At 41.2% G+C, this 25,002-nt stretch overlaps 2 protein-coding genes across 4 annotated transcripts in view; one reads left to right on the top strand and one right to left on the bottom strand.

Annotated features, from left to right (window-relative positions):
* NDRG3 (NDRG family member 3) overlaps positions 1 to 3,797 on the top strand; it is a 31,885-nt gene extending 28,088 nt beyond the window's left edge. For 2 of the 3 annotated variants that reach the window (XM_033915045.1, XM_033915044.1), the window contains one exon: positions 2,562 to 3,797. In XM_033915045.1, coding sequence (XP_033770936.1) covers positions 2,562 to 2,716 — 155 coding nt within the window. In that variant the 3' untranslated portion in view covers positions 2,717 to 3,797. The remainder of the gene's footprint in view (positions 1 to 2,561) is intronic. The other variant, XM_033915046.1, reaches the window with a different exon arrangement.
* A 2,402-nt stretch (positions 3,798 to 6,199) lies between these two features.
* The window catches only part of AHCY (adenosylhomocysteinase), a 42,289-nt gene continuing 23,486 nt past the window's right edge, over positions 6,200 to 25,002 (bottom strand). The window contains exons 6-10 of the mRNA XM_033963817.1: positions 22,042 to 22,249; positions 18,234 to 18,321; positions 17,286 to 17,403; positions 16,374 to 16,568; positions 6,200 to 6,637 (exon numbers count right to left, since the gene is read on the bottom strand). Of these exons, the coding sequence (XP_033819708.1) occupies positions 6,506 to 6,637; positions 16,374 to 16,568; positions 17,286 to 17,403; positions 18,234 to 18,321; positions 22,042 to 22,249 (741 nt within the window). The 3' untranslated portion in view covers positions 6,200 to 6,505. The remainder of the gene's footprint in view (positions 6,638 to 16,373; positions 16,569 to 17,285; positions 17,404 to 18,233; positions 18,322 to 22,041; positions 22,250 to 25,002) is intronic.

Genomic DNA, 25,002 nt, shown 5'->3' with positions numbered 1-25,002 from the left:
ATAGTGATGGCTGCATGGCACATTAGCATCACCTTCCTCTCTGTGTGCTGTTTCATTGCAACCTGTAGACTTTCTTATAGAGAATGACACGGTGACAAAATTCATCACCGTTCCTGTCCCCGCGGATAACCGCGGGAAACCATCTTCATGTCATTCTTTAAGGAGAGAGGGAAGAATCAGAGTATGAATGGCCACAACCACTGACCCACAAGCTTTGCTTTGAAGAATGCTGGTGTAGAAGGACTGAGGTTGAAACAGACACTACAGAATGACAGTCTCTGGTATCCAGAGCAGAGATTGTGATGTCATAATGCCTCATTCCACCAGTGCCTAAGAGCCAATCACATCAGTGATGTCACAATGGCTTCATTATTCAGAGTATGAATGGCCACAACCACTGACCCGCAAGCTTTGCTTTGAAGAATGCTGGTGTAGAAGGACCGAGGTTGAAACAGACACTAGAAAATGACATGGGATTATTTCCCACGGTTATCCGCGGGGATGGGAACGGTGATGAATTTTGTCACCGTGTCATGCTCTACTTTCTTGTCCTCTTTGGCAGTTTGGCATGGCAGATTTTTTTTTTTTTGCTTCTTGTGTGATGTGTTCATAATAAAAAGAACCAATATTGAACTTGAGTGTCACTTGCTTGGAAAGAGGAGATGATTTTGCAGAGGAATATAACAATATTTGGTATAAATTCTGTATTCACCTTTCATCATAGAAAATTGCTTATGAAATATAAACAAAATCTCTGTCCACAATTGGAAGAGGACCCTGAATTTTTTTCATTTGGTTTTTTTTGGGGGGGTGGGGATGACTTGAATGCATGATGGCTATTTAAATGCCTGACCTCATTCTCAAGAAAGTGGTATGGCTCTTTTGTCTTCTTTAGCTCTTTGACATGTAAATTTCCACTACAGAAGCTGACTAGATTTGAGATGTCCAATGACATGGGCTATTTTTTTTAGGGTCAAAAATTAAATTCAGTACGGGCAGTCCCCGGATTAAGAACGAGTATGTTTTTCAAGTTTAAGTTGGATTTGTATGCAACTCTGAACTTATAGATTTTAAGATTCTTACTGCTGACAAAACAGTCAACTGTCCCTACCGGTGTTCCCTTTAAGATACTTTCAATAGCTGAACCCAATATGAAATAACGGCAAAACTGAAATTCTTCCAAAGCTTAACGATGGAGAGTACCGCGTGAAATACCTAATAGTATTCCAACACAAAATTATTTGAAAATGAGAGTTCTGTTCTCGCAACTCGCCAGGGGGAAGCACACCCCTAAGGATTGATAAAGCACAGCTATAGTTTCCATGTTTATTTCATCATTGATATAAGTACCGAGTATAATTTTCTGAAGAGTTTATCATAATAAGTATCTTGGCAACAGTTGCAATTGGCTTTGATATTACTATATGGACATGAGGCCGTTACATAGTTTTCATTGATTTTGGTTTGTAGCGGTTGAAATTCGTATAAGAAGAGTGCTAAATTGTTATACATGGATTTATTATCGTTAAATAATTTTTATTGAGCAAGAAACTAGTCGATCCAATATTTCTTACAATAAACAAGGCTCAATCACACATTTTTAGCCATCCCCTCCCGCCCTGACTCCCCCCCACCCCCCCTGTCCGGAGTCCCAAGGAAACTAACTCAAATATACAAACAACTAATTAGACATATATCAATAATTTAGAATACGACTTCTAGACACAGATGTCATAGTATTCCAGAATGGTTCCCATGTAGCCGTAAAGTGGAGACCACCTGTTGAGGAGAGGTCAAGGACACTTCGACGTTCCCAGGCTAGCAAGGTAATCATCTGAGACCTCCACAAGGAAAGCGTTGGAACAGTTGGTTCTAAGCACAACAGCAAAATGCATTTTAAAGCAGACAGAATTGACCATCGCAAGAAGATCCTAGCTCCAGGTAGTCTAGGGTGATAAAAAGGTAAAACCCCAAATGGATTTATTATTATTTTGCCTCTAATTGTTACACTGAGCACTTGCACTTTTATCGAGAGATCCTAGGATGCTTCACAGGTCAATACCCTGTTGGGTTCACTGAGTGTCAGCCAAGTCATTTAAACCTCCATTGACCCAGTTGCAAAATAAGTAAACTGCTTTGATTGTAACCACAGAAAGGTGGTCATCTACATTTAGGGATTTGTTCCCAGTCCTTTAACCAGTGAGTGAAACCCTCTACGTAAACCATGTGACCACTCTTAACTACACTATATCTGGCCTAATGTCACCGATCGTCACTTACATTACTACAATTAACTCTCTAGACAACTGAATGTCACTAATAACTGCATTGTTTGAGTAATTACCTCAAATGTGACCTTTTTTTGCATCCCTAGAACAAGGGGGTTCTTAACAAAATTCTGGCAACTGCACACACTCGTTTCCGAGAATTCATATATGAATCCACATTTTAGCTAGCAACTGTATCTTTTTATCACATGTGCATGTGCTGTGAAAGTTTGACTCCATGTAAACACTGCTTCAGTGACACAGCAGCAACATGTGCTTTGTTTCTCTTAACAGTGTCAACAGCGAGCATGACCAGACTGATGCGGCCCCGAACTCACTCGTCTTCCAGTGCAGGATCCAGCAATATCCAGGTGGAAGGATCTACAGAATGTCCTTGCAGCCAGCTCACCAGCAACAGCTTGGTGGAAGGATATGTGGAGGACCCTTGAAACTGCTCCCATCATTACTAACACCCCAGTGGAAGGAGCATCTAAAGCAGCTGAGCCTCAAGACATGCTGCAACCAGGGAGGTGTCCTGTTGAGCATTAGCTCAAAAGGTGTGCGTGTATATATATACTGTATATATATATATGAACCCTCTGGGTACAGGGGTTTTTCTTTTTTGCAGTAGAGACATAATTCTTTAATACCTCCTGCAACCAAGGAAAATTAAATGGTCAGACAAAAGTTATAATTATTGTGGCATGGTGTTTTTTGTAGGTCTTTATCAAGCTTTTTATGGACCTTTCCAAGTAATTGCAAGTGACCATACTGTTAGTGTTGTCAGTCCATCTCTTACCAGCTTTCTTACCGTTTCAATCTTGTTACTTTATGGTTTTTGCTTTGTGATTTTTTTTTATTTTTTTTTTCTAAAGGGAATGTGGGGGGGTGGATTTCACATACCACCCTTCTGTAGCACGCTCAAGACCGGAACATCTCTTTGCATATGGGTTTTATCTCACTATGACCAGCAGGTGGAGACTGAGCTGAGGCTCCTCCTCCTAACCCAGTCTTTCTCAGTCTCCAGCAGGTGAGGTAGCAAAAAAATTAAGGCTCCCCCTGTTAGTGCTGTTGGAATGCCTCGAGGTTGAGGCAGAAAGGATTTCCTTCCTTAATAGCTGATGCCGGCTTGCCTGCTTTAGCGGCTGGGGCAGTTTAGACCTCTAGCCGCTGCAGGTCTACGGAGCTTCTTTTTTTTGGCAGTTCAGCTCAATTTGCATGTAGATGGTCTATGCATACGATTGCTGTACATGTTGTTTTACTTTTTTACTCGCAAGCCCGTGGTTTTAACCCGCGAGTTTAAAGTGCGTTAAAACCACAGGCTCACGCTGCAGGGAAGGGTGGCAAGCAATAGAATCTGGTCTTGCGGCGACCCCCCAGGTCAGTTACCTGTAAGTGATCCGTTATTGAAGACATTTTGTCCTGTATAGTACCCTCTCTAACTATATCCTTCAATCCCCTTTTCCTTCAGGAACTTGTTCAACCCCTTCTTGAAACCCAAAATCGTACTCTGCTCTACCTCCTCTGGAAGTGCATTCCAGGCATCCACCACCCTCTGAGTGAAGAACTTCTAGCATTCATTCTGAATGTCTCCCTTCAATTTTCTTGAGTGCCCTCTTGTTCTTGTTTCCTCAGCCAGTCTGAAGAATCTGCCCCTCTCTACCCCCTTTATGATCTTGTAAGTTTCTATCATGTCCACTCTAAGTCTCCATTTTTCCAGGGAAAGAGCCCCAGTTTCTCCAGTCTCTCAGCATATGAGAGGTCTTCCATGCCCTTTATCATTATCGTATGCTCTTCTTTGGATTCTCTCGAGTGTCGCCATATCCTTCTTAAGGTACGGCGACCAGTATTGAACGCAGTACTCCAGATGCAGGCGTACCATCGCCTGATATAGCGGCAAGATAACTTCTTTGGTTCTGGTAGCGATTCCTTTTTTAATAATTCCCAACATTCTGTTCGCCTTCTTTGAGGCCGCTGCGCATTGTGCCCCCGGCTTCATTGTTTGGTCCTATCCATAAAGAACTGTACCAGTCTTGAGAACGCTACTGAAGGAGAAATTAGGTTCTTACTTGCTCATTTTCTCTCTGTTAGCTACTCAAGACTGGTACAGCTCCCCCACCCTATCCATATTTCTGCGATTATTGTGGGTTTTTGTATGTGTGAAGTTGTTTGCTTTTTCTGCAGGTTCTAGCATTTTTCTAGGGCCAGGGAGATACAAGAACAGCAGCTATGGCTCAGCTGCGGGAACATGTTCACTGCAGGGTTTAGTTCTCTGCATTGTCCAAGTGTTACTATATGTTTGTTATTTTATACTCCTGTGCGGAGTGTTATTACTGTTACTTGTTAGTTTTTCTTTTGTTCTGTTTGACTATTCGGCAGCCTGAGTTAGGAGGTGGAGCCTCAGTTAATAATAACCAAAATTTTTGGTCTCAGTCTCCACCTGCTGGTCATAGCGAGATATAACCCATCCCTATACTACTACTATTTATTATTTCTATAGTGCTGAAAGGCATACCCAGTGCTGTGTATTTTAACATACAATAGACAGTCCCTGCGCTGAAGAGCTTACAATCTAATTTAGATAAAGAACTGTACTAGTCTTGAGAAGCTAACAAAGAAAATTAGCAGGCAAGAACCTAATTTCTCCTTTCTGTGGACTTTTCCGTGCTCTTCTTGTGTAGACAGAAAAGTTGTAAAAGGAATGTGTTCATTTTACACAAATGTAGCACAAAATTAAAAAATTGTGAGTACCCTAGCACCCAGCCAATAAAATGAATATATAACATGTAACCAAATATCTGTATTTTTGTTTAACATCTCAGAAATAAAAACCAAGCAGGCTTCATAGTCAAAGTTGGTAATTGTAATGTGACTTGGGGGAGGTGGGGTGACTAGATTTGGTGCAAACTCTGGTCCACGTTGTTAGCAGGGCTTAATCTGTGCCAGAATGCAACAGAATGGCATCACCCACTCCATCTGGACCCAAATTGGCAATGGCATTTCACCTTCTCTCTCATGCTCCCCCTTCCTCATTTTTGAAAAGGTATTATCTTTTTGGCTAGAGGTTTCTGGCTTCTAGACTTCCCCTACAAGATCTATGTGTATATTGATGATTTTGAAATACAATTTGTTAATTTGAGCAATAAAATTCAGTACAATGCAATGTACAGTGTAAGGGAAACTTTAATTCATTAATTAGAATGTGAATCCACAAACAAGAAGCAAGTCTACTTCTAAGTTTCATTCCAACTTCTGTACTTTAACAGATAGAATTAATTCTGGTAATTTAGTTGCCCAGGGGTGAATGACCACATGGATAAAGGTGAGCAGGTTGCTATTGTGTATTTGGATTGTCAAAGGGCATTTCTGTAAGTCTTTTGTGAGAATGTCCTATTATGGATTAAGAACTGGTTGAAAGATAGAAAATAGAGAGTAGGTTTAAATCAGGCTTGTCTTGTGGAGCAGAAGAACTCAACCCACCCACAGAGGGTGATGTCTTCCTTAGGCTCCCTGCTTCTATGTTGTGATTGGGCTCGAGCTGTGCCTTTGCTAGAAGTTGAGGCTGGTCCTGCGGTTTCAAGTCTCAGGAGGCTTAATACTGCAAACCAACCTTAACTTCTAGTGGCAAAACCCAGTCACAGCAAAGAAGGAACCTCATTGGAGTAATTTTTTTGGGGGGGAGGAGCCAGCAAGCTAAAAACCGTGAATAATCAAAACCATAACTACGGAGGGAGAAGTGTATTCTATTACATCTCAGGGAAATGGGGGGATATACGATACCACTCTACATTCACTTATGTTCTGAGTTAGTCCATTGTACAACTGAGGGGGGAAAAGCATTCTTTTCACATACAGTATGGGTGCTCTTTAAGAAAAAGGTCTGTACTTGACTGTCAAGCATTCAGCCAACTTCCAATGAAGACAACTGTGGATAATTTCCAATTTTTTTGGTTGCTTTTAATATAAGCATGTAAACAGCATTCTGAACAGATGACAAATTGTAAACCAGATGAGTGTCAGAAAGCATGATATTTGGCTTTCCAATTTGGATTGATTTCTTCCCACTCTGCTTCCCCAGTCTTAGAACTGGCATTAGCAGCTGCCAGACAAAACTCCCACTTCTTTTCACAATGTGGACAGTGCAGACCTAGAAAGAAGCCAGAAAAGTTGAAACGGAGCAGAGGGCAATGAACCGTTATCCAGTCCTGCGTTTTCAATCTTTAGGTGCTTTGTCACACTCAGTATCTATAATGGTCTGGCTTGAAGGGTCCCTCTTTGTCCAGTCCCAGGTACTTGGCCTGCTTGTCAGACAGCTTGGTCAGCTTGACACCCAGTTTGTCCAAGTGAGCTGCAGCTACAGCTTCATCCAACTGAAAAAGAAAAAAAAAAAGAAAAAGAAAGCATGAAACCAAAGCCAGGGTTTTCTCAAAAGGACATCATCTGCAATAGGAGCACAATACACTGTTCCTTGTCTGTTGCACTTTGAGCTTTAAAGAGCTCAGAGAGGGGACAATCCTGGTCCTCAAGGGCAATGACTTAGAGAATGACAGTGTCAAAATTCATCACTGTTCCTGTAGATAATAGAAACCATCCCCATGTCATTCTCTAAGCAGAGAGGGAAGAATCAGAGTCTGAATGGGCCCAGCCACTGACCCTCAAAGCCTTGGCGAATGCTGGTGTAGAAGGACTGAGGTTCAGATAGACACTGAAGAATGACACCGGATGGGAATGGTGATGAATTTTGTCACCGTTGTCATTCTCTATTGGGTTTTCAACGTGTCCATAATGAATATACATGAGATGTATTTGCATACAAACTAATCTCATATATATTCTTCATGGAAATCTTGAAAACCCAACTGAGTTGTATGTCCTTTGAGGACTGTGGTTGCCCACCTCCAACCTAGATGGAAGAACAGCCAGCGAGTCACATCCAAACAAAGTCACTGACTGAAGTTCAGAGTTAAGTAAATGTTTAATTCCAGCAAGGACCCCTTGGAATACAACAGGGAAAGCCTTACCACTCCTTAAGGTAACTTGGCTTGAGCTGCTACTGAAAAAATAAGAAAACACCCCAAATATATAAACAGAGGGTAAATTAGTTCTTAGACCATGGGAGAGAGGGTTTTTAAAGCAGGTATCCAAGAACTAAGTATCACTAGGATGGGCAGGTCAGTAGCAGCAGAATTTGAATGGTCAAATATTGCACATCAGCAGATGGGCCTGCCAATGCAGGGACCAGAAGGACATGATACAAGCACAAGATGGGAAAAAAAAATTCTCCCTCAAAAGTAATACAACATTCAATAATTGCTACAGGCAATATATTAAAACTTCACAAATAAAGGTGGGAGAGACCATATATCATTCAAACAAGCAGGACCCAGACTGCTAAAATGCTGCTGCTACGCTACTTCTGAATTAACATGTTTCACGGTTTGCCATATATATAAGATGGAGCGTACATTTGCAACACAAAAAGGATATATAGATAAGTTCAAGAGGATTTGGGGACCATTAACAGATTTTTGTAATGACTGATTTTCATTTTTCCCATATTAAGATAATGGTTAAAGGAGGGAGGGTGGGAGGGGGTAAGGTTTTTATTCTCTTTATCATAAATTATAAATAATTTATCACAATAGATGTTATTCTTATGTGACAATAACAAAATAAAGGGAGGGGAGAGGTTTCATAATTAAATAATAATTGATAAAATCATTACAGTTTATTTGATAGGTAAAATCATAATAAGGATAATATATGTTTTATATAAAGTACATTATAGAAATATCAAGTGTATTGTTAAGATAATTGTATGAAAATTTATGACACTTGTTGTTATATGAAAAAATCAATAAAAAAACTTAAAACTAAAAAAAAAACATGTTTCACGGTGCCAGTGCTATGTTGATTAACTACACAGAGCAATTTAGCAGTTTGGGTACTTGCTTGTTTCTGATGATCTCCCACCCCTTTTTCTAATAAGAATTGATTGTAGGACTTGCAATTCGATAGAGTCGAATGGCAGTTCCTACTACAGGTTCTTAAGTGGTTTCATTTTGGTGAAGATTTTGTGGCTTGGATACTGGAAACCACACTCTAGAATTCTAATCAATAACTCACTCTCTAATCCAATTCCTTTACATAGGGGAACAAGGCAAGGCTGTCCTTTCACCTCTCCTTTTTAATCTTTCGTTGGAACCCTTGATATCTGCAATTAGACAATCCCCTTTCATACAAGGAATTCCTTCAACACCCCTAGACGTTAAAATAGCAGCATATGCAGACGATATTATGCTTTTTCTTAAAAATCCTCAAGATTCCCTGTCTGCACTCATCCCTTTGATGGAAATATACTCGTCTTTCTCAGGATATAAAGTAAATTGGAGCAAATCAGTTATCTTTCCGCTCAATGATCACGCTTCATACTCTGACATACAAAATTTTTCATTCTCATGGTCCACCTCGCCTATAAAATATTCATAAAGACCCTGAGGTGGTTATGGACTTCAATATCACTAAATTGAAAGAAATGATAAATAATACCTTATCACAATGGTATCCATTATTTATTACTTGGTGGGGTCGTATTTCCGCAATCAAAATGACTATCTCTACAAATTCTATTTAAACTCATCATGCTTCCAAACTTATGTAAACCACAATTGTACAAATGGATAGATAGTCAATTAACTTCTTTTATCTGGCAACATAAAAGACCTAAAATAGCGCTCAGCAAATTGAGAGCAGCAAAATCCCTAGGGGGGATAAATTTTCCTGATTTTTATAAATATCATTTAGCCTCCTTAGCCAAATATGGGTCCTACTGGATAACATATAGAGCGTCAGATGATCCTTTTTTACTCCCTTCCTGGCTAAACTTGGAAGTTTTCATTAGTAAACCAATACCTATATACGCTCTTCCTACTATGACTATGCCTAAATGTCTTAAGAATTTCCCTCTCTTCCCAGCGACTCATACTGCACTTCGCGCTTTTGATAAAGTAGCAGTACACTCCATTTTTTCACACATGGATATGACCCTCTGGAACAATAAGTCAGTGAAATTAAACAAACTTTGTTTGAACTGGAAGAAATGGAAAGATGCAGGTGTGTGGCAAGTTCGGTCCCTTTTTAATGGATCTGATCTATTGCCCTTCTCCGAATTCTGTGAGTCCTTTCCATCTCTCTCAACTAAGAAACATCAATGGTCAACACTATCGTCACTTCTATCCAATATACACTTATCTGATACCTCGTCCATATATATGTGGAGTACTATGACTATAGATATAGGAAAAGCTATGTCATTTTATTATAAGATCTTAAGAGATTTCTATTATAAATCATCCCCGGCCATTATAAATAAATGGTCAAAAGATTTAGATGGTGTGATGACTGATATGGAATGGTGTAGATTATGGTCAAAAATTAACAGACCCTTATTATCAGCTAGTATGTCTCAATCACTTCTATTTGTAATGTGGAGAACGGTATGGACTCCTTATAAAAAGAAAAAAGCAAACCTTTCTACTGATGATAATTGCTGGCATTGCTTACAATCACAAGGAATGCTTAGTCACATGTCCTCTAATTAAACCTTTCTGGATGCAGATTTGGTCCTTTATATGTCATATCACTAAATGTACTACTGATTTATCCTTTGATATTATTATTAAACGTTCTCTTCACCCCTGCTTTAAATCCAGTCTATGTGAAGACAAGCTGATTGACATTATGATTTCAGTAGGCATTCAACATGTCCTTCAAAATTGGAAGTTATCGTCTCGTCTGAATTTCCCCTTCTGGTGGAATTCCTTATGCCTATATAAAAGATTCGAACAATATGCAGCTGAAAAAATGCCACATAGACAGAAATTATCGACCCAATCTCTTTGGGCTCCCATTGATGTTTATAGTCAATCTATATGATACTTTCAATATGTATAATATAATTTGCTTGTGAATATCTGATTTATTTGCTATATTGTACTTCAGTCTCATCATGACTTTTGTGAACTGTACAAGTTGATGTATATTTCCTGTATCTGTGCAATTTTATAATAAAAAATAGATTGGAACTTAAAAAGAATTGATTGTATTTTTGAGGGATTTTCTCTCCCACTGGAAAGGCAGCACTTTTCCTAAAGCAGCCACTGCCAAAGATCTCACTGCAGCTAGAGTCAGTGTATGACTCCCTAGCCCAGGATCGGTCTTTCACTTTTATTCTTAACCTTCATCCAGAATTAAAAGAGAGAGTCGATCAAGAATCCTTCCGACAGACACCTACACCAGCAAACTAATAACTCCCCAGAGACCCAAAGAGCTGGAAGAACAGCTGGGAATTCATAACCAAATGTACCAGCTCAGGGTCAGATTCAAACAATTGGTCAATCGCCATTCAAGGGCCCTTGAATTAGCAATTGTTAACAAAACATTCTGCAAAAAAAGCAGAAAGATTTCTAAGAAGCCCATTCTCATGCCCTTAAATTCCTTAATTGGATTATAAGAGGTTTTAGAATCAAACATATTAACATAGTAGATGATGGCAGATAAAGACCTACCCAACAAGATAAAACTCGCAGCATAATGGGTCTTTATAGCCCACTACTCTCCCTAAACATAGGATCAAGAGTAGGTTTATATCAAACAAGGGGACAACATACTGATGGTGCTCAAATCAGGGCGTCTTCTTTCTTTTTATAAGTTTCAAGTTTAATTAAATTTAAATCAGGGGTGTCCAACCTTTTGGCTTCCCTGGGCCGAATTGGCTGAAAAAAATGTTTCTGGGGCCGCACAAACACGCAAATGCTGCAGCAAGACAGAGGAGGGAGCCAGCAAGACGGTAAACACCCGGGGGCAGCAGAAGAAAACACTGCATCGCCCTCGACCGTGGCCGCACAAAATACTTCACTGGGCCGCAGGTTGGACACCCCTGATTTAAATATATCGACCATCGACATGCACTTGAATTCCTATTTGGCTTGGCGTACTGGCTCTTCGCAATTATATTGCTTGGCTATGTTTGCACTGGATTGTTTTGCAATTGGCCCCGAGGATGTTTTTTTTGGGGGGGCTTGGGGAGTACTTTTTAATCTTTTAGGGGGGGGGCATAGTAGTGTTTACTTTGTGTGTATATTTTACTATTGTCCTTTTCCTTGATCTGGTTTCTATTGGCTGTTTTCAAAAGGAAGACAACATTTGTCTTGAGCTACATAAAATAAACCAGCAATAAGATTACAACAAAAATTTGGAAAACAGACAAAGCTTCAGATAATTAAAAAAAAAACAAAACTCAAAAACTATATAAAAAGAACAGGGTCTTATTGCTGCAGGTTGCATGATCCACGCTTTGGCTGCTTGATATGAACAGGTTTTTCCTAACAGCTTTTCAATACAAGAAAAATCGTAGTATACCAAAGTTTCATGTTCTTTATGTAAGCGACTTAGGGTTCCTTTTACGAAGGTGCGTTAGGGCCTTAATACACGGAATAGTGCACGCTAGCCGCCTCCTCTTGAGCAGGTGGTAGTTTTTCGGCTAGCACGCACTAATCCAGTGTGTGTGTGCTAAAAACACTAGCGCACCTTCGTACAAGGAGCCCTTAGTAAAGTTAACAAAGTCATACTAACTGATCAGCAACATTCGATGAAACTGCAGGGAAATACTTTTAAAACCAATAGGAGGAAATATTTTTTCACTCAGAGAATAGTTAAAATCTGGAACGTGTTGCCAGAGGTTGTGGTAAAAGCAGATAGCGTAGCTGGTTTTAAGAAAGGTTTGGACAAGTTCCTGGAGGAAAAATCCATAGTCTGTTGAGAGAGACAAGAGGGAAACCACTGGATCAGTAGCATGGACTGTCATTATTCTTTGGGTTTAGCCAGGTACTAGTAACCTGGATTGGCCACCATGAGAACGGGCTACTGGGCTTGATGGACCATTGGTCTCCAGTAAGGCTATTCTTATGTTCTTAATACTCGATCGTGATTTATCCTTGCCATGTTCAGGGCACAGACCATAGAAGTCTGCCTGGCTTTGGCTTTGCTTCCTGATTACTATCAGTTGCTATCTAAGTACAGCTAAGTTTGTTTAGCTCCACTCCTTCCAGACAGGATTTATTTTGTGTTTATCCCACGCATTTTTCAATTCTTTTACTATTTTATCATCTCCATCACTATAAGGTGAATGTTTCAAGTTTCTATTGATATTTGATGAATCGCTTATTCAATTTGTTAAGCGATGTACAACTTTCTAAAAAGAAACCTGGTTACAAAAACCAACAAAATAACATCATTCTTCCAAGTATAAAACAAACACGAGTCAGGGAGGAAAGGAGGGAAAAGTTACAATTCTTTCTTACAGGGAATAAACAAAAAAGGGAAAGATGAAAGGGAGGGTAAAGAGTTAAAGCCCTAAAGCATTTTGTCGTATGTCTAAAATTTAAATGTTAAAAGTGTCTTTAAAAAGATAGGTTTTTAAGGATTTTTTAAAGGAAGTAAGGTCCTTTTCTTCTCTAATATATTGAGGTAATGTGTTCCACAGTTGAGGAGCCATTACTGAAAACATATCATGTCTTCTGGTGCCTACAATTTTCAGGGAAGGGATAGTTAAGAGATTTTGAGAAGTCGAGAGGTATTATGAGGGATGAGCATTCTGGTTATGAATTGGGGTTCATTAAAGATTAACGTTTTATATACTAAAAATAGTACCTTGAAGGTGATGCGGTGGCTAATTGGAAGCCAATGGGAGTCGATCATTAAGGGCATGACGTGGTCATATTTCTTGGCATTATGGATAAGTTTAACAGCTGTATTTTGAATAATTTGAAGTCTTCTTTTTTCCTTTTGTGAGATATTAAGTAAGAGAGAATTACAATAATCCATTTTGGCTATAACCAGGGAATGAATTAATATGTTAATGGATTTAGGCTCGAGAAATTTAGAAATTGATCGTATCAAGCGTAATTTGTAAAAGCATGTTTTGACTAATGTGGTCGTGAAACAGTAATTTGTCGTCAACAATAACTCCTAAGATTTTTAAAGTAGACATTGACTCTAAGGGGATGTAATTAAGGACAAAAGGGGTCCTCAGGGTTATGTCCTTTTTCCAGGTGAAAAGCATAGATTTAGTTTTTTGTATATTTAATGCTAGTTTATTGGAATTGAGCCAATTTTGTATAATTTCAAGTTTTTTATTAATTGCCGTGATATCTTCATTGTTTTCCGGGTCAAAAGGATGGAGAAGCTGAATATCGTCCGCGTAAGTAAATGAAGTAAAGCCTATTGATTGGCAGATGCTCAGTAGTGGGGAAAAGAAAATACTGAATAAAAGGGGTGACAAAATAGAACTTTGGGGAATCCCGTAGGTTGAGGAATAGGCTTTGGAATTTTCGTTGTTGTACCTGACAATTGAAGAACGGTTAGAAAGAAATGAAGTGAACCAGTTTAGTACTTGGTTGTTGATGCCTAAGGATTCTAATAGTTTAAGTAATAAATCGTGATCTATTGTGTCGAAGGCCACAGATAAGTCTAATGAGAAAAGAACTACTGATTTATGATGATCTAAATAATAGTGAATATTGGTTATTAGCCCTATCATTGAGTATTCTGTATTGTGGAATTTTCGAAAACCAGTTTGATTTGGGTGCAGTACATTTGTGGATTCAACAAAATCTGAAACTTGATCGAATACCAGTTTTTCAGTTAATTTGGCAAGGAAAGGTATGTTGGCAATTGGACGAAAATTTGTTATTCATCTGTACTGATTTTGTGGTCTTTTAATATTGGGGTGATAATGGCGGTTTTCCAGAGGAGGGACGGATGCAGTAAGTAAACTTTTTAGGATAAGCGAATGAATGAAAGGACCAAAGCAAGGGAAGAATTTTTTAAATAGAACGGGGGAATAATTTCAGAGCATGAACCTTTTAAATTGATTTTTTGAAGAACGGATTCTATGTCTTTGAGGGAAGGGATCTTGAAGTTAGTACATTTGGCTGTAGGTATAGAGTCAATTTCACAATTGATCATGGGATTACTTAGTGTGTTAGAATAGAAAGTATTTTGAAAGGTACTAGTAATCAGCTAATTCCTGGGCTTTTAGGGTGGACTTTTGATTAGTGTTGCTTCTTTTGGTCTCTGGGGTAATGGATTTTAGAATGGTATATAAAATGGAAGGATTTTTTGCTTTATAAATTTTGTTGGAATAGTAGTTGTTTTTAGCCTGGTTAATTTTATTTTTATAAACGGAGGCCTTTTCTCTGTAATGTTGTAGGTTTGTATAGGATTTAGTAAGACGCTATTTTCTTTCTAATGAACATAGCTGTTTTTTCATGAGGGAAAGCTCTTCTGTGTACCAAGGGTTAGAAAGTTTGCGGACGGAGAGAGTTTTGAAGATTATTGGTGCTTTATTATTTAAAAGAGATTGTAAAGAAGAATTCCAAGTTAGTAATTGTTCTTCAGGTGATTTGAAATTGGGAATTGTGATGGATAGATTAAAATAAGGCAGAATATCAGTAGTTTCTAATTTAGAGTAATCCTGAAAAGAGATCTTTTTAAATTCTGAAGTAGTTTTAGATGGTATAAATTTATGAAAATAGAGGTTGAGCAATATGAAGTAGTGATCAGACCAGGGCACTGGTGAGACGAATGGGATGGAGTGATTGAAATGTTGGGATTTGGGAGTGAGAATCATATGTAAAGTATGATTAGCAGAGTGAGTTGGTTCCTGAATTAATGTTTGCAGATTTAGAGTTTTAAGGAAATTAAATATATCAATGGTATTTGGATTAGAGAGATCTTCGAAATGGATGTTGAAATCTCCTAGTATCAGAGGGCAGGTTGTTGCGGAGCAAAAATCAAATATCAAATTTTGAAGCAAGGTTAGCTTGTTTTGTCCTATGGGTGGGGGAACATAGAGTAATAAGAAGTCGATTTTGGGTTTCAAATTAAGTTTAATGTGAAGGTATTCGATGGTGACGTTTCCAGTGGAATGGTCTCAAATGTTGACTAGGTTATTATGAAATATGACTGCTAAACCACCGCCTTTGCGGTTGTGGCGGTGATTCCAGTAATAATCGTAATTTGGAGGGCAACAGAAGGAAAGATATGCTTCTTCACCATCGGTGAGCCAAGTTTCAGTAATAAAGAGATTATGTAGTCCCTGTTGGATAATAGCATCCTTTACGAGGTGATATTTGTTTTTAATGGATCTGGAATTGATAAGGCCAAATTTCAAGTTTTTGTTATTAAAGGTATAGTTTTTGTGGGGGGGGACAAAGCAGTATTTACTGATATAAAGTTTGAAGACAGTGGAAAAGTTGGAATTTCCAAAATTCTTATTGTTCTGTGGGTTAAGGGGCGATGACCCCAAAAAACTGGGATATTGTTGTAAGTTGTAGGCATGGTAAAATTTGTGAAGGCGTTAAAATAATGGGTTTGCAATCCTAATATTAAAATGTAGAAAAGGAAGAAACCTATAAGCCTATATTTATGACCAATTGGAGCTGAAGAATGAGAATTAGGTTTAAAAATAGCAGCGCCCTCAGCTCGCGCACGACAATGCAGAAAATCTGGATGTCTAAATATCAGAAAGGGATGCATGCAGGATCTTGAATGACAGTGAGGAAGGGGGAAAAAAATACTCGTATTAGAGAATGGGGGCAGGAATTGAGCCCTGGAAGGACACCAGATCAAAGGGGGAAGAGAGGTAATTGAGATGGAGTTAAAGACGAGTTGATAAGTGCACTGGGAGAGAACTGGTGAACCAGGAAATGACGGTGTCCGAAATGCCAGTTGATTACAAGTAAAGTAGTAGTGAGTGATCAACAAGTCAAAAGCGGAAAAGAGATCATGGTATTTGGTTAAGAGAATAATGGAGGAAAAACCTTGATGCAGTAGCAGGCTGAAGTCAGAAAGAACGTGCTGAGTTCTAGCCAGGTACTAGTGACCTAGAATGGCCACCGTGAGACCATTAGTTTGACCCAGGAAGGCTATTCTTATGTTTTTAAATCTCTCTCCATTCAGCTAGGTCGAAGCTTTAATTTCCCACTGAAAAGCAGAGTTGGGGGAATCATTGGTGCAGAGCAGACTCTTGCCAGGTTTACTTACCTTCTTTGGCAGAAAGTGAACACCCACAGGATACTTGGTGTAATTTGTCCAAAGTTCAATCTGTGCCATAACTTGATTGGTGAAGGAGTTGCTCATGACAAAGCTGGGGTGACCCATGGCACAGCCCAGGTTCACTAGCCGGCCCTCTGCCAGTAAAATTATGTGGTTACCATTCTTCAGCCTGTAGCGATCCACCTTTGTGGAAAAAGTGAAAAAGGATCAGCGACAGTTTATTGTGGAGGTGTCATGAGATTCAAAGCTGGGGATTGCTTAAGGGCAAGGGATTGGAGCCAAGTTGCCAGTTCTCATAGTCAAGTACATGGTGTAACTTCCTTTTCACCCCTTTTTGAACTTTGAAATGAAGGGACCTACCTCTACCAAACCCTTGGGGGAAACATACTTTTTCATGTTTCATAATTAGCGAATGATCCATGTTGGGGAGGGGGCGAACCACCTTTACAAAAGCACTGAACTGAGGCCAATTTAGAATGCCTCCCTTCCTGCTGGTTTTATTTCACCATAAAAGCCACATTATGGACATTTGTTTTCAGCTGGGTTCCAAAGGCACTGGGAAATAAAATGGGCTTTTCTGAGAGCACCCCAGTTCATCACAATAATATAACAGCTCTGAATCGAGGGGGGAGACTGGTACTAGCTGCTTTTATATACCTATCGAGAATATGTCAGGGCAAAACTTGTTATATCCCTCACATGCTGCTGCTACAATAAAGGCTGTTTTTATTTCTCATTCTGGTTTCTCCCTAATAATGGTATATGGACTTGGCCCTAATACATAAACCCAGCTATGCCAACTGTCTTAATTACATCAACAAAATCCACACCAAGTGGGGGGGGGAGGGGGGGAGAAAAAAGACAAAACATTCTCCAATTTGCTGTTAATGTGTTACCAACCTGAGGTTTAATGTTTACTTTCTCAGCTGCGTTTGTATTCAGCCACTTCACATCGAGCTCCACATCGAAGTGACCAATGTTGCACACAATGGAGTCATCCTTCATATGCTCAAAGTGGCTGAGGTGACAGAAGCAGATACACAGAGTTATCTGGGACCAGATGAAAGCACAGCCCTTAAAACAACTTACGAGAGTGTCAGTGTAGACATCACTGAACACAGTTACAAGCCACCATATTAGAGCAGCTTTTATCTGTGAGGTTTAGGAGACACTCCTTCGGTATGTTTAAGTCAAAAAGGAGCTAAAAGTGTAGTTCTGAATTATTCAAATCACATGGAGGCAGATATGAAATTATGAGTGCTTTTCCTTTGGCCTAATCCAGTGTATTGAAAACTGTGTGCTGTGGCGAGATTCCAGGTGTGCCGCAAGAGAAGCTGCTGGCACCTCTCCTCCTCTCTGGTTCCCTCCCCCCAGCGATGGAGGGATTTCCAAAACTCAGTAGTTTGTCCGGGTTTTGGAAGGCCCCTGAACTCAGTCAGTGCCTCCGAGCATTTGCAGACGTTGACATCACGCACACACGTATGACGTCTGCTCTTGTTCAGAGGCCCTGTAGACGCAGTCCTGTGTTTAGTGTGCTACAGCGGAAAACGTTTGCAAGACACTGGCCTAATCAACGCCAAATTACCCCCTTAGTTTTGTTTGAATATCGTGGTATCTTACCATGAGTAATTTATTGATCACACACTGTCCCTAGAGGTCTCGACTCACCACAACGCAAGAAAATTCTTTACATATAATCAGCTAGGGCCAAAAAGATGGCCACACATCACCGAAGTAATGCACTTGGGACTTTGGCAATCCCTACTGGCAGAACAGCATGACTGAGGGGTCAGTCTCACACTTTGCTCTTCCAGTTCCAGCACAGGTAGACCAGGAAGCAGTGCGCACCTGCCAGTGATGATGTCCTCACAGCCTGTAGTAGTAACAAAGATATTCCCCTCTTTACTGGCTTCATCCATGGTGGTGACCTCGTAGCCTGGAAGGGAATTCAACATTTCACTCTAAAATACAGTTCTCTCTGCCTACACACAGTGCATGAACAAAATGTCTCCGATACAACAAGTGATGGCACCTTATTCTACCCTTACTATGACTTTTACAATATCATGTGTGATCGCAGTTATACTTTGAAAAGGTTAGGATCCAGGTTTAAAAAGAAGTGGAGTGGAGTGTGTGAGTGAAATCAGCAAACTAGAAGTAGGATAAAGCAGTGATTCCCAACCCTGTCCTGGAGGAACACCAGGCCAATCGGGTTTTCAGGCTAGCCCTAATGAATATGCATGAGAGAGATTTGCATATGATGGAAGTGATAGGCATGCAAATTTGCTTCATGCATATTCATTAGGGCTAGCCTGAAAACCCGATTGGCCTGGTGTTCCTCCAGGACAGGGTTGGGAACCACTGGGATAATGAACAGAGCCAATCCTTTCAGACCCTTTTCGTAACAGCCTGCTTTTCTCCTGGAGGCACATTTCACCAACCAGGTTTTCAGGACTGCCAAAATGAATATTCATGAGATTAGTTTGCATATATTGGAACCCATCTGCATGCAAATCTGTTCTCTTTGGCTTATGCAGCTGGCATCATGACTGTTGCACTGGTCCAGGTCTTGCCGCGTCTGAATTAATGGCACAGATGTTTCAGCCATTGTGCACATTCACTGTGGTAATCCTGACTAAACTGGCCAGGTATGCCTTTAGGGCAGGGGTGCCCAAAAGGTCGATCACGATCGACCGGTAGATCGTGAAGGCAACACGAGTCAATCGCGTTGCCTTCGCGTTCTACTTGCTTCCCAGGAGCCAGACGGACCCAAAGCATCCTGTCGGTCCTTGCGCGCCTGGCAGCTCCTCTCACTACCTGCACGGAACAGCGCCAGTCAGTCAGTCAACCTCCCTCCCTTCCCCCCATCCTACTTTCTCTCAGGGATTCCCAAGCCAGCCCTGGAACTTTCCCCTCTGCCACGGGCCGCCCCACCGGAAGTAGGAAGTGGGGCGGGGACTGGGGGGGGGTCAGAAAGCGGCAGAGAGCGCGAACTCCGGGGGATTGGTCATGAGCGCCTTCGGAGACGGCAGTGCAGAGGGTGGAAGCGGGAGGAAGGACGGATTCGGGGGGGGGGGGGAGAGAACCAATCGAATTCCTATTTGCACACTTGTAGCCCCGCCCGCCTCCTCCAGGCCGACGCTGCGCTCAGGCCTAAGTCAGCCACCCAAACTAAAGGACCCAACACAGCAAAAACGGCCGATCACCCACTGCGCACGGGAGCACTGCCCCGACCGGCTCCTCCAGGCCAACTATGCCTTTAATAAAGGGGGAGGGAATGCTGCTGCACAGGGAAGTGGGGTGGGGGTAGGTAAATGTTGCTTCACAAGGAAGTGGAGTTGGAGGACATGATGCTGCTGCATGGGGGGGGGGAGACAAAGAGGGCCAGGGAGAAAACGTGCTTTGCTTTGGGGAGAGGGTAGTGCTGGGGGGGCCAGGGAGCAATCTTGGATTGCTTTGGGGAGGATAAAGAAGGGGGCCATAGAGAAAGACAAAGAAAGGCAGACAGCGGACAGGGAGAGAGACAGAAAGAAAGAAAGACAAACAGTGGGAGGGAGAGAGATAGAAATAAAGAAAGATAGACAGCGGGAAGGAAAGAGACAGAAATAAAAAAAAGAAAGAGACAGGGGCAGGGAGAAGCACAGACAGAAAGAAAGACAGACATACATATTGTGACAGGGAAGCGCCTGTCAGCAGTTTAAACCCGGTTTTAAACCCTGCCTTGCAAAGGGCTGCCCCTATTCCTAAGCCCAGGAAGCTGCCCAGTAACCCTGTTCCTATCACCAAGAGCCAACAGGCAGGGCAAGGCAAAGAGAGAAGCGCAGAAACCACAACATCTGGTTTAGGGCACTATAATCCCTTTTATAACTCCTTGGGCAGTTCTCCAACAAAACCTCTAGTAAAGAAAACCAGCACAGGCATGGTTAATGAGAGGGGCGGGGCTGACAGGCAGGACGAACCCAGAGGGAGAGTGGGAACAAGCTTGCAGCATAAAATCAGCACAGCTGGGAACACTAGGGGGAAGGCAGAGAATGCAGGAGAGAATTTAGGAGGGAATTCAGAACTGCTAGAACAAGAAGTGCCGTGCTGAGCAGGAAGGAGCCTGCTAGGAGTTCTCTGTCTCAGACCAGAGATAAAGCACAGGCTGTCTTACAACCCTCTCGAGCAAACAGACTTCTGGCTCCTAAGCAGAAGTTCAAGGGAGGAGAAAGGTTTCCAGGGCAGGGCTGGCTGTTAGCTGCTCCTGAAGGGAGTTCTTACCCGGTCTCAGAAAGCGGAGAGTCCCTAATGGAATTAGAGGGAGAGCTATCTGGAAGCAGTGAAATGGAGTGCGATCAAGCAGCCTGGGATCCCCTGTAGAATCACAGTCAATAACATATGAATGGGGGAGGGAAATGAAAGTGAATGTATTTTGTGTAGCGTTCTTTCTCCCTTAGGCAGAACTGTAAGCATGTGTGAATGAATCAATTAGAGCCCGAAAGAGAGGCCTTGTAGATAAAGAGAAGGAGGTGAGAACCATAATTAACTTTCCCGAGAAGCTCGAACGGAACTCGGAGACCCGACATCACGTAACCCTGAAGCAGGGAACTTTTGGGAGGGGACTTACACCAGTCATAAAAGGTTGGGTTATATAAAGTTCCCTAGCCCCTACCCAGGAGCATAAGGGTAGTGGGGGCATTGGACTTCAGGTGGGTCGGGTAGAAAAGCTTCCTGAAGTGTCTGTATGCAAAAGTAGTAAAAACTAAAGAGAAAACGTTCTGGTTTATTTTTGGCTTTTTGGCCTGAGCAGCAGGCTGGACTATATTATAAGGAAGAAGCCTTGTGAATGTATGATTTGTTTTAAGTCCACTCAGCCAGAGGGACTACTGGAACCCCAGTGCTTTGAACTGGGGGTAATAAAGATAAAAGCTGAACTTTACCCAAAAAGCAGTCTACTAATTATTCTACTGATTATCCAGTGGGAGTCCTCCTGGGAGCGCTCCGTCCTACGCCTGGGGCGGGAGTCGGGTTGCCAGCGCTAGGCTTATTCCTGGCCCCGCCACAATATATTCTAGCACCTGTTAATGTAAAGGGTTAAAATACTAGTTTATCAAATAAATGACTTGACAACGTGTTTTGGCCCTAAAGTCTGGATCAGCATATCCTGAAAATAGAAGGACAGAGTTTCAGTTAGTTTCCGATTCCAGCTTCTTGGCTGCTGGAGGTGGTGCACGTGTCTGCTACTGCACCCGCCACATCTGAGACCCTGTACAGCTATTTTCAGGACCTGCTGCAGGGCTGAAATGTTTGTGTCGAGCCATTTATTTGATGAATTGAAGCATCCCAGCAATTTTGGTCACTTTCACTGTTTTGTTTGTGTATTTGGACTTTGAAACCTCTTGTTTTTGGTGTGTAAAATGGAATCTTCCAACAAAGGATGTCGTTTCCCCCCTTGAGATTGCAGGTAGTTTTCCCGGTGCTTTTGGAATTCAATCTTTAAGTTATATTTCCAGTCAAGAGAGTAGAAATGCTTAATCACAAATTGTCCCTCACTTTTAATATACATTAGCATATGTATGTAACTCTTATACTGTCAGGCGGTGCCCTCGTCAGCTCAGGGTAGCATTTCTTTAAAAGGAATACCAGGCTATGCTCTTTTCCCAGCACCTGCTCTCACCTTCCATCGCTGCCTGTAGAGCATTGATGGGATCAATTTCTGTGACGATGACCCGGGCACCAAAAGCCTTCAGTGCCTGGGCACAGCCTTTACCAACATCACCGTAGCCAGCTACCACTGCTACCTTCCCGGCAATCATCACATCCGTAGCACGCTTGATACCATCAATGAGGGACTCCCGGCAGCCGTAGAGATTGTCAAACTTACTCTGTGAGGAAACAGAGAGGGTCAAACCAAGTTAGTTGTGACAGGGAAAGCAAAGGAAGTCCCAAGAGAGGACAAGTTATCACGTGGTGTCAGGACAGCGACTGAGCCTGAAAATGGGTAGCGTTCTGAGCAGCCTTAAACATGAGAAGTGCATGCAAAGTACATTGGCAGGAGACATCTGTGTTAACAGTCCAGTAAGAGAACTAAGTCGATATTCAAGTCGATTTAAGAGTCGCTTAATCGTTTGTGCAGGGGTACTAACCGATGAATGCCATGATCACCACCACCAACTACTAAACTGAAAGCCAGCTATTTTGTGGGCAGTCCAAGGCAGAGTTAGTACTTAACCACCCAAGTTAACCAGAAAAATCAGACCGTGGTTTCATTTGTTGGTTAAATGCTGATTATGAGACTAGTTGAAGAGAAAAGATATCCCCCCCCCCCCTATTACCACCACCAAATTGACATGGAAATGGGAGGGGAAGAGACCTGGTACAAATTTTCTGCTTGTGCTGTCTCTCAGCCTCTTCCCTAGGCCCAATCCCAACCTTCTCACAAAGATTTGCTGTACCTGGGAGATTCAATTAAATTTGTGTTTCCTCATCTTCTGCTTTCATTATTTATTTTTTTTTCCTTTGGTCTTCCTTATTCATTTCTCTACATTACCTCTTCCCCTTTTCAGTTTTAAGTTTCCTCTTCTGTTCCCCTTTCTATTGTCTCAAGACCTGTCGCCCTGTTTCTCTTTCTTCAGCTTCTTGCATCCCTTAGTCCCTCATGTTTTCCTACTTTGTCCCACCTATATAATATTCACCTCTTAGATACGGCTCTCCATTGCCCCTTTCTCACACCCTCCGACCTCGTACACCATGCTGTAAAGTTGTAGAACTTGGGTTCTCAGCTATTGAGAGAGAAACTGTTTGCTAACTTCAGTGCCAGTAGGTGGAGGGAGAAAAAGGGAACGGTTATACAATCAATTTGTTTTGTATTATATTGGATTCCGGTTAATAGAGTCACCAGTTAATTAGAGCAAATCCTGGAGAACCAAAACAAATTGAGAATATAATCAAAATTTGCTTCGCTTATTTAGCACATCTTACCATTTAACTGGTCCACTAACTGCCGTGTGGTGCTTTCCCCCCCTTCACATTCTAGGTAACAAATACATAACACAGAATCTAAAAAAAGTGGCCTTCCTAGGTTGTACAACATTCACACACATGCACAGAAACCTTGCCCACAACTTAGCTGCAGTCTGAGCATGTGATGAGGTGTGCCCAATTGGGCAATGTTGCTAGTACTCTGCCTTTTTTTGTACCTTTGTATAATTGGGGCAGTCATTTAGGACAAAGTATTGTAGTCCCTAGTTTCCCATTGTATATGAAATGTTCCATAAGTGAAATTATTCTCATTTCTTCCATTCCTCCTTTTGCCTCATTTCTTCTCCTCTTCATACCTTCCACTTTTCATTTCCCTCTTCCATTCTTTCCCCTCATCTACTTTTCCATCTCTCCCTTCCCCAAGCCACTGGGACCAGTATGTCAGTGCTTCCATTCCCAGGACACCACCTCCTACCAGCAGTTTCCAATCTGTAACTGTTGTGGAAGGGGCCATGAATACTGCTAGTCCTGTGGGCCACACTACAGTGGCAAGTGGGCTCCTGCCTGCCACCAGCCCCCTGCTCCTTGGCCTTCCATTCGCTTGGCTATCACTGGGTGCTTCTCCCTTTTCCAGTTTCTATGAGCACAAATGATGAAACTTTCTTTTAGGTCCCATGCATGCTGATTCAGCACAGGGTGTTTGGCTGAGAGGGGCACATCTGCCACCCAAAACTTTAAAGGACATTAGATCTTTCAAAAAAACCCACAAACAAAAAAAAAAAAAAAAGCTTGATGCAATTTAACAAACAAAAAAAAATTACATAGTGCACAAACACAAAACTTAACTATATAGTGGAAAATGCAATAAAGTATGTAAAATAAAAAATGAAAATGTACAAATTCTTATAAAATCTTGTATAAGAGCCATAAAAATGCATAAGAACATATAAATTGCCATACCGGTACAGACAGAAGGTCCATCAAGCCCAGTATCCTGTTTCCAACAGTGGTAAACCCAGGACCTAAGCTAGAACCAAGTAGTAAAACGGATTTTATACTGCTTATCCTAGGAATAAGAAGTGGATTTCCCCAAGCCATCTTAATAATGGCCTATGGACACCTTTTAGGAAATTATCCAAACCTTTTTTTAAACCCTGCTATGCTAACTGATTTCACCGATACATGCATCTGTACAGTACCTTGCTTAATAGTGCTTTAGAGACATATGGGACCTGTATAATCAGTGGATTAACAGTGACCACCATTGGTTTGGCAAAACAGTTAAATCTGACAAGGCTTTGAAATGGGGGGGGGGGGGGAGGGGGGACTGCTGGAAAATCAGTGGCATACTGGTACCTGTATATAATTACATTACATTAGTGATTTCTATTCCGCCATTACCTTGCGGTTCAAGGCGGATTACATCCAAACTAAAACAAGAATTACATTTCAACTTGAAGTAAGATAAAATTTTAAGGGAGAATTATGGGTTTTAGATAACGTTTGGTAACTAGAAAAATTAGAGAGTACTAAGGGTTTATAGAGTGTTGGATGTTGGGTTAGGTTTAACGTGTTTTTTTGAAGAGTATGGTTTTAATTTCTTTCTTGAAGGTTTTGTAATCTGTGGATGAAGATAACAGAGTGGTGAGTTGTTTGT

The sequence above is a fragment of the Geotrypetes seraphini genome, chromosome 11 (genome assembly GCF_902459505.1).
Source record: "Geotrypetes seraphini chromosome 11, aGeoSer1.1, whole genome shotgun sequence".
NCBI lineage: Eukaryota > Metazoa > Chordata > Amphibia > Gymnophiona > Dermophiidae > Geotrypetes > Geotrypetes seraphini.
This window is presented reverse-complemented; position numbering and strand designations above follow the sequence as displayed.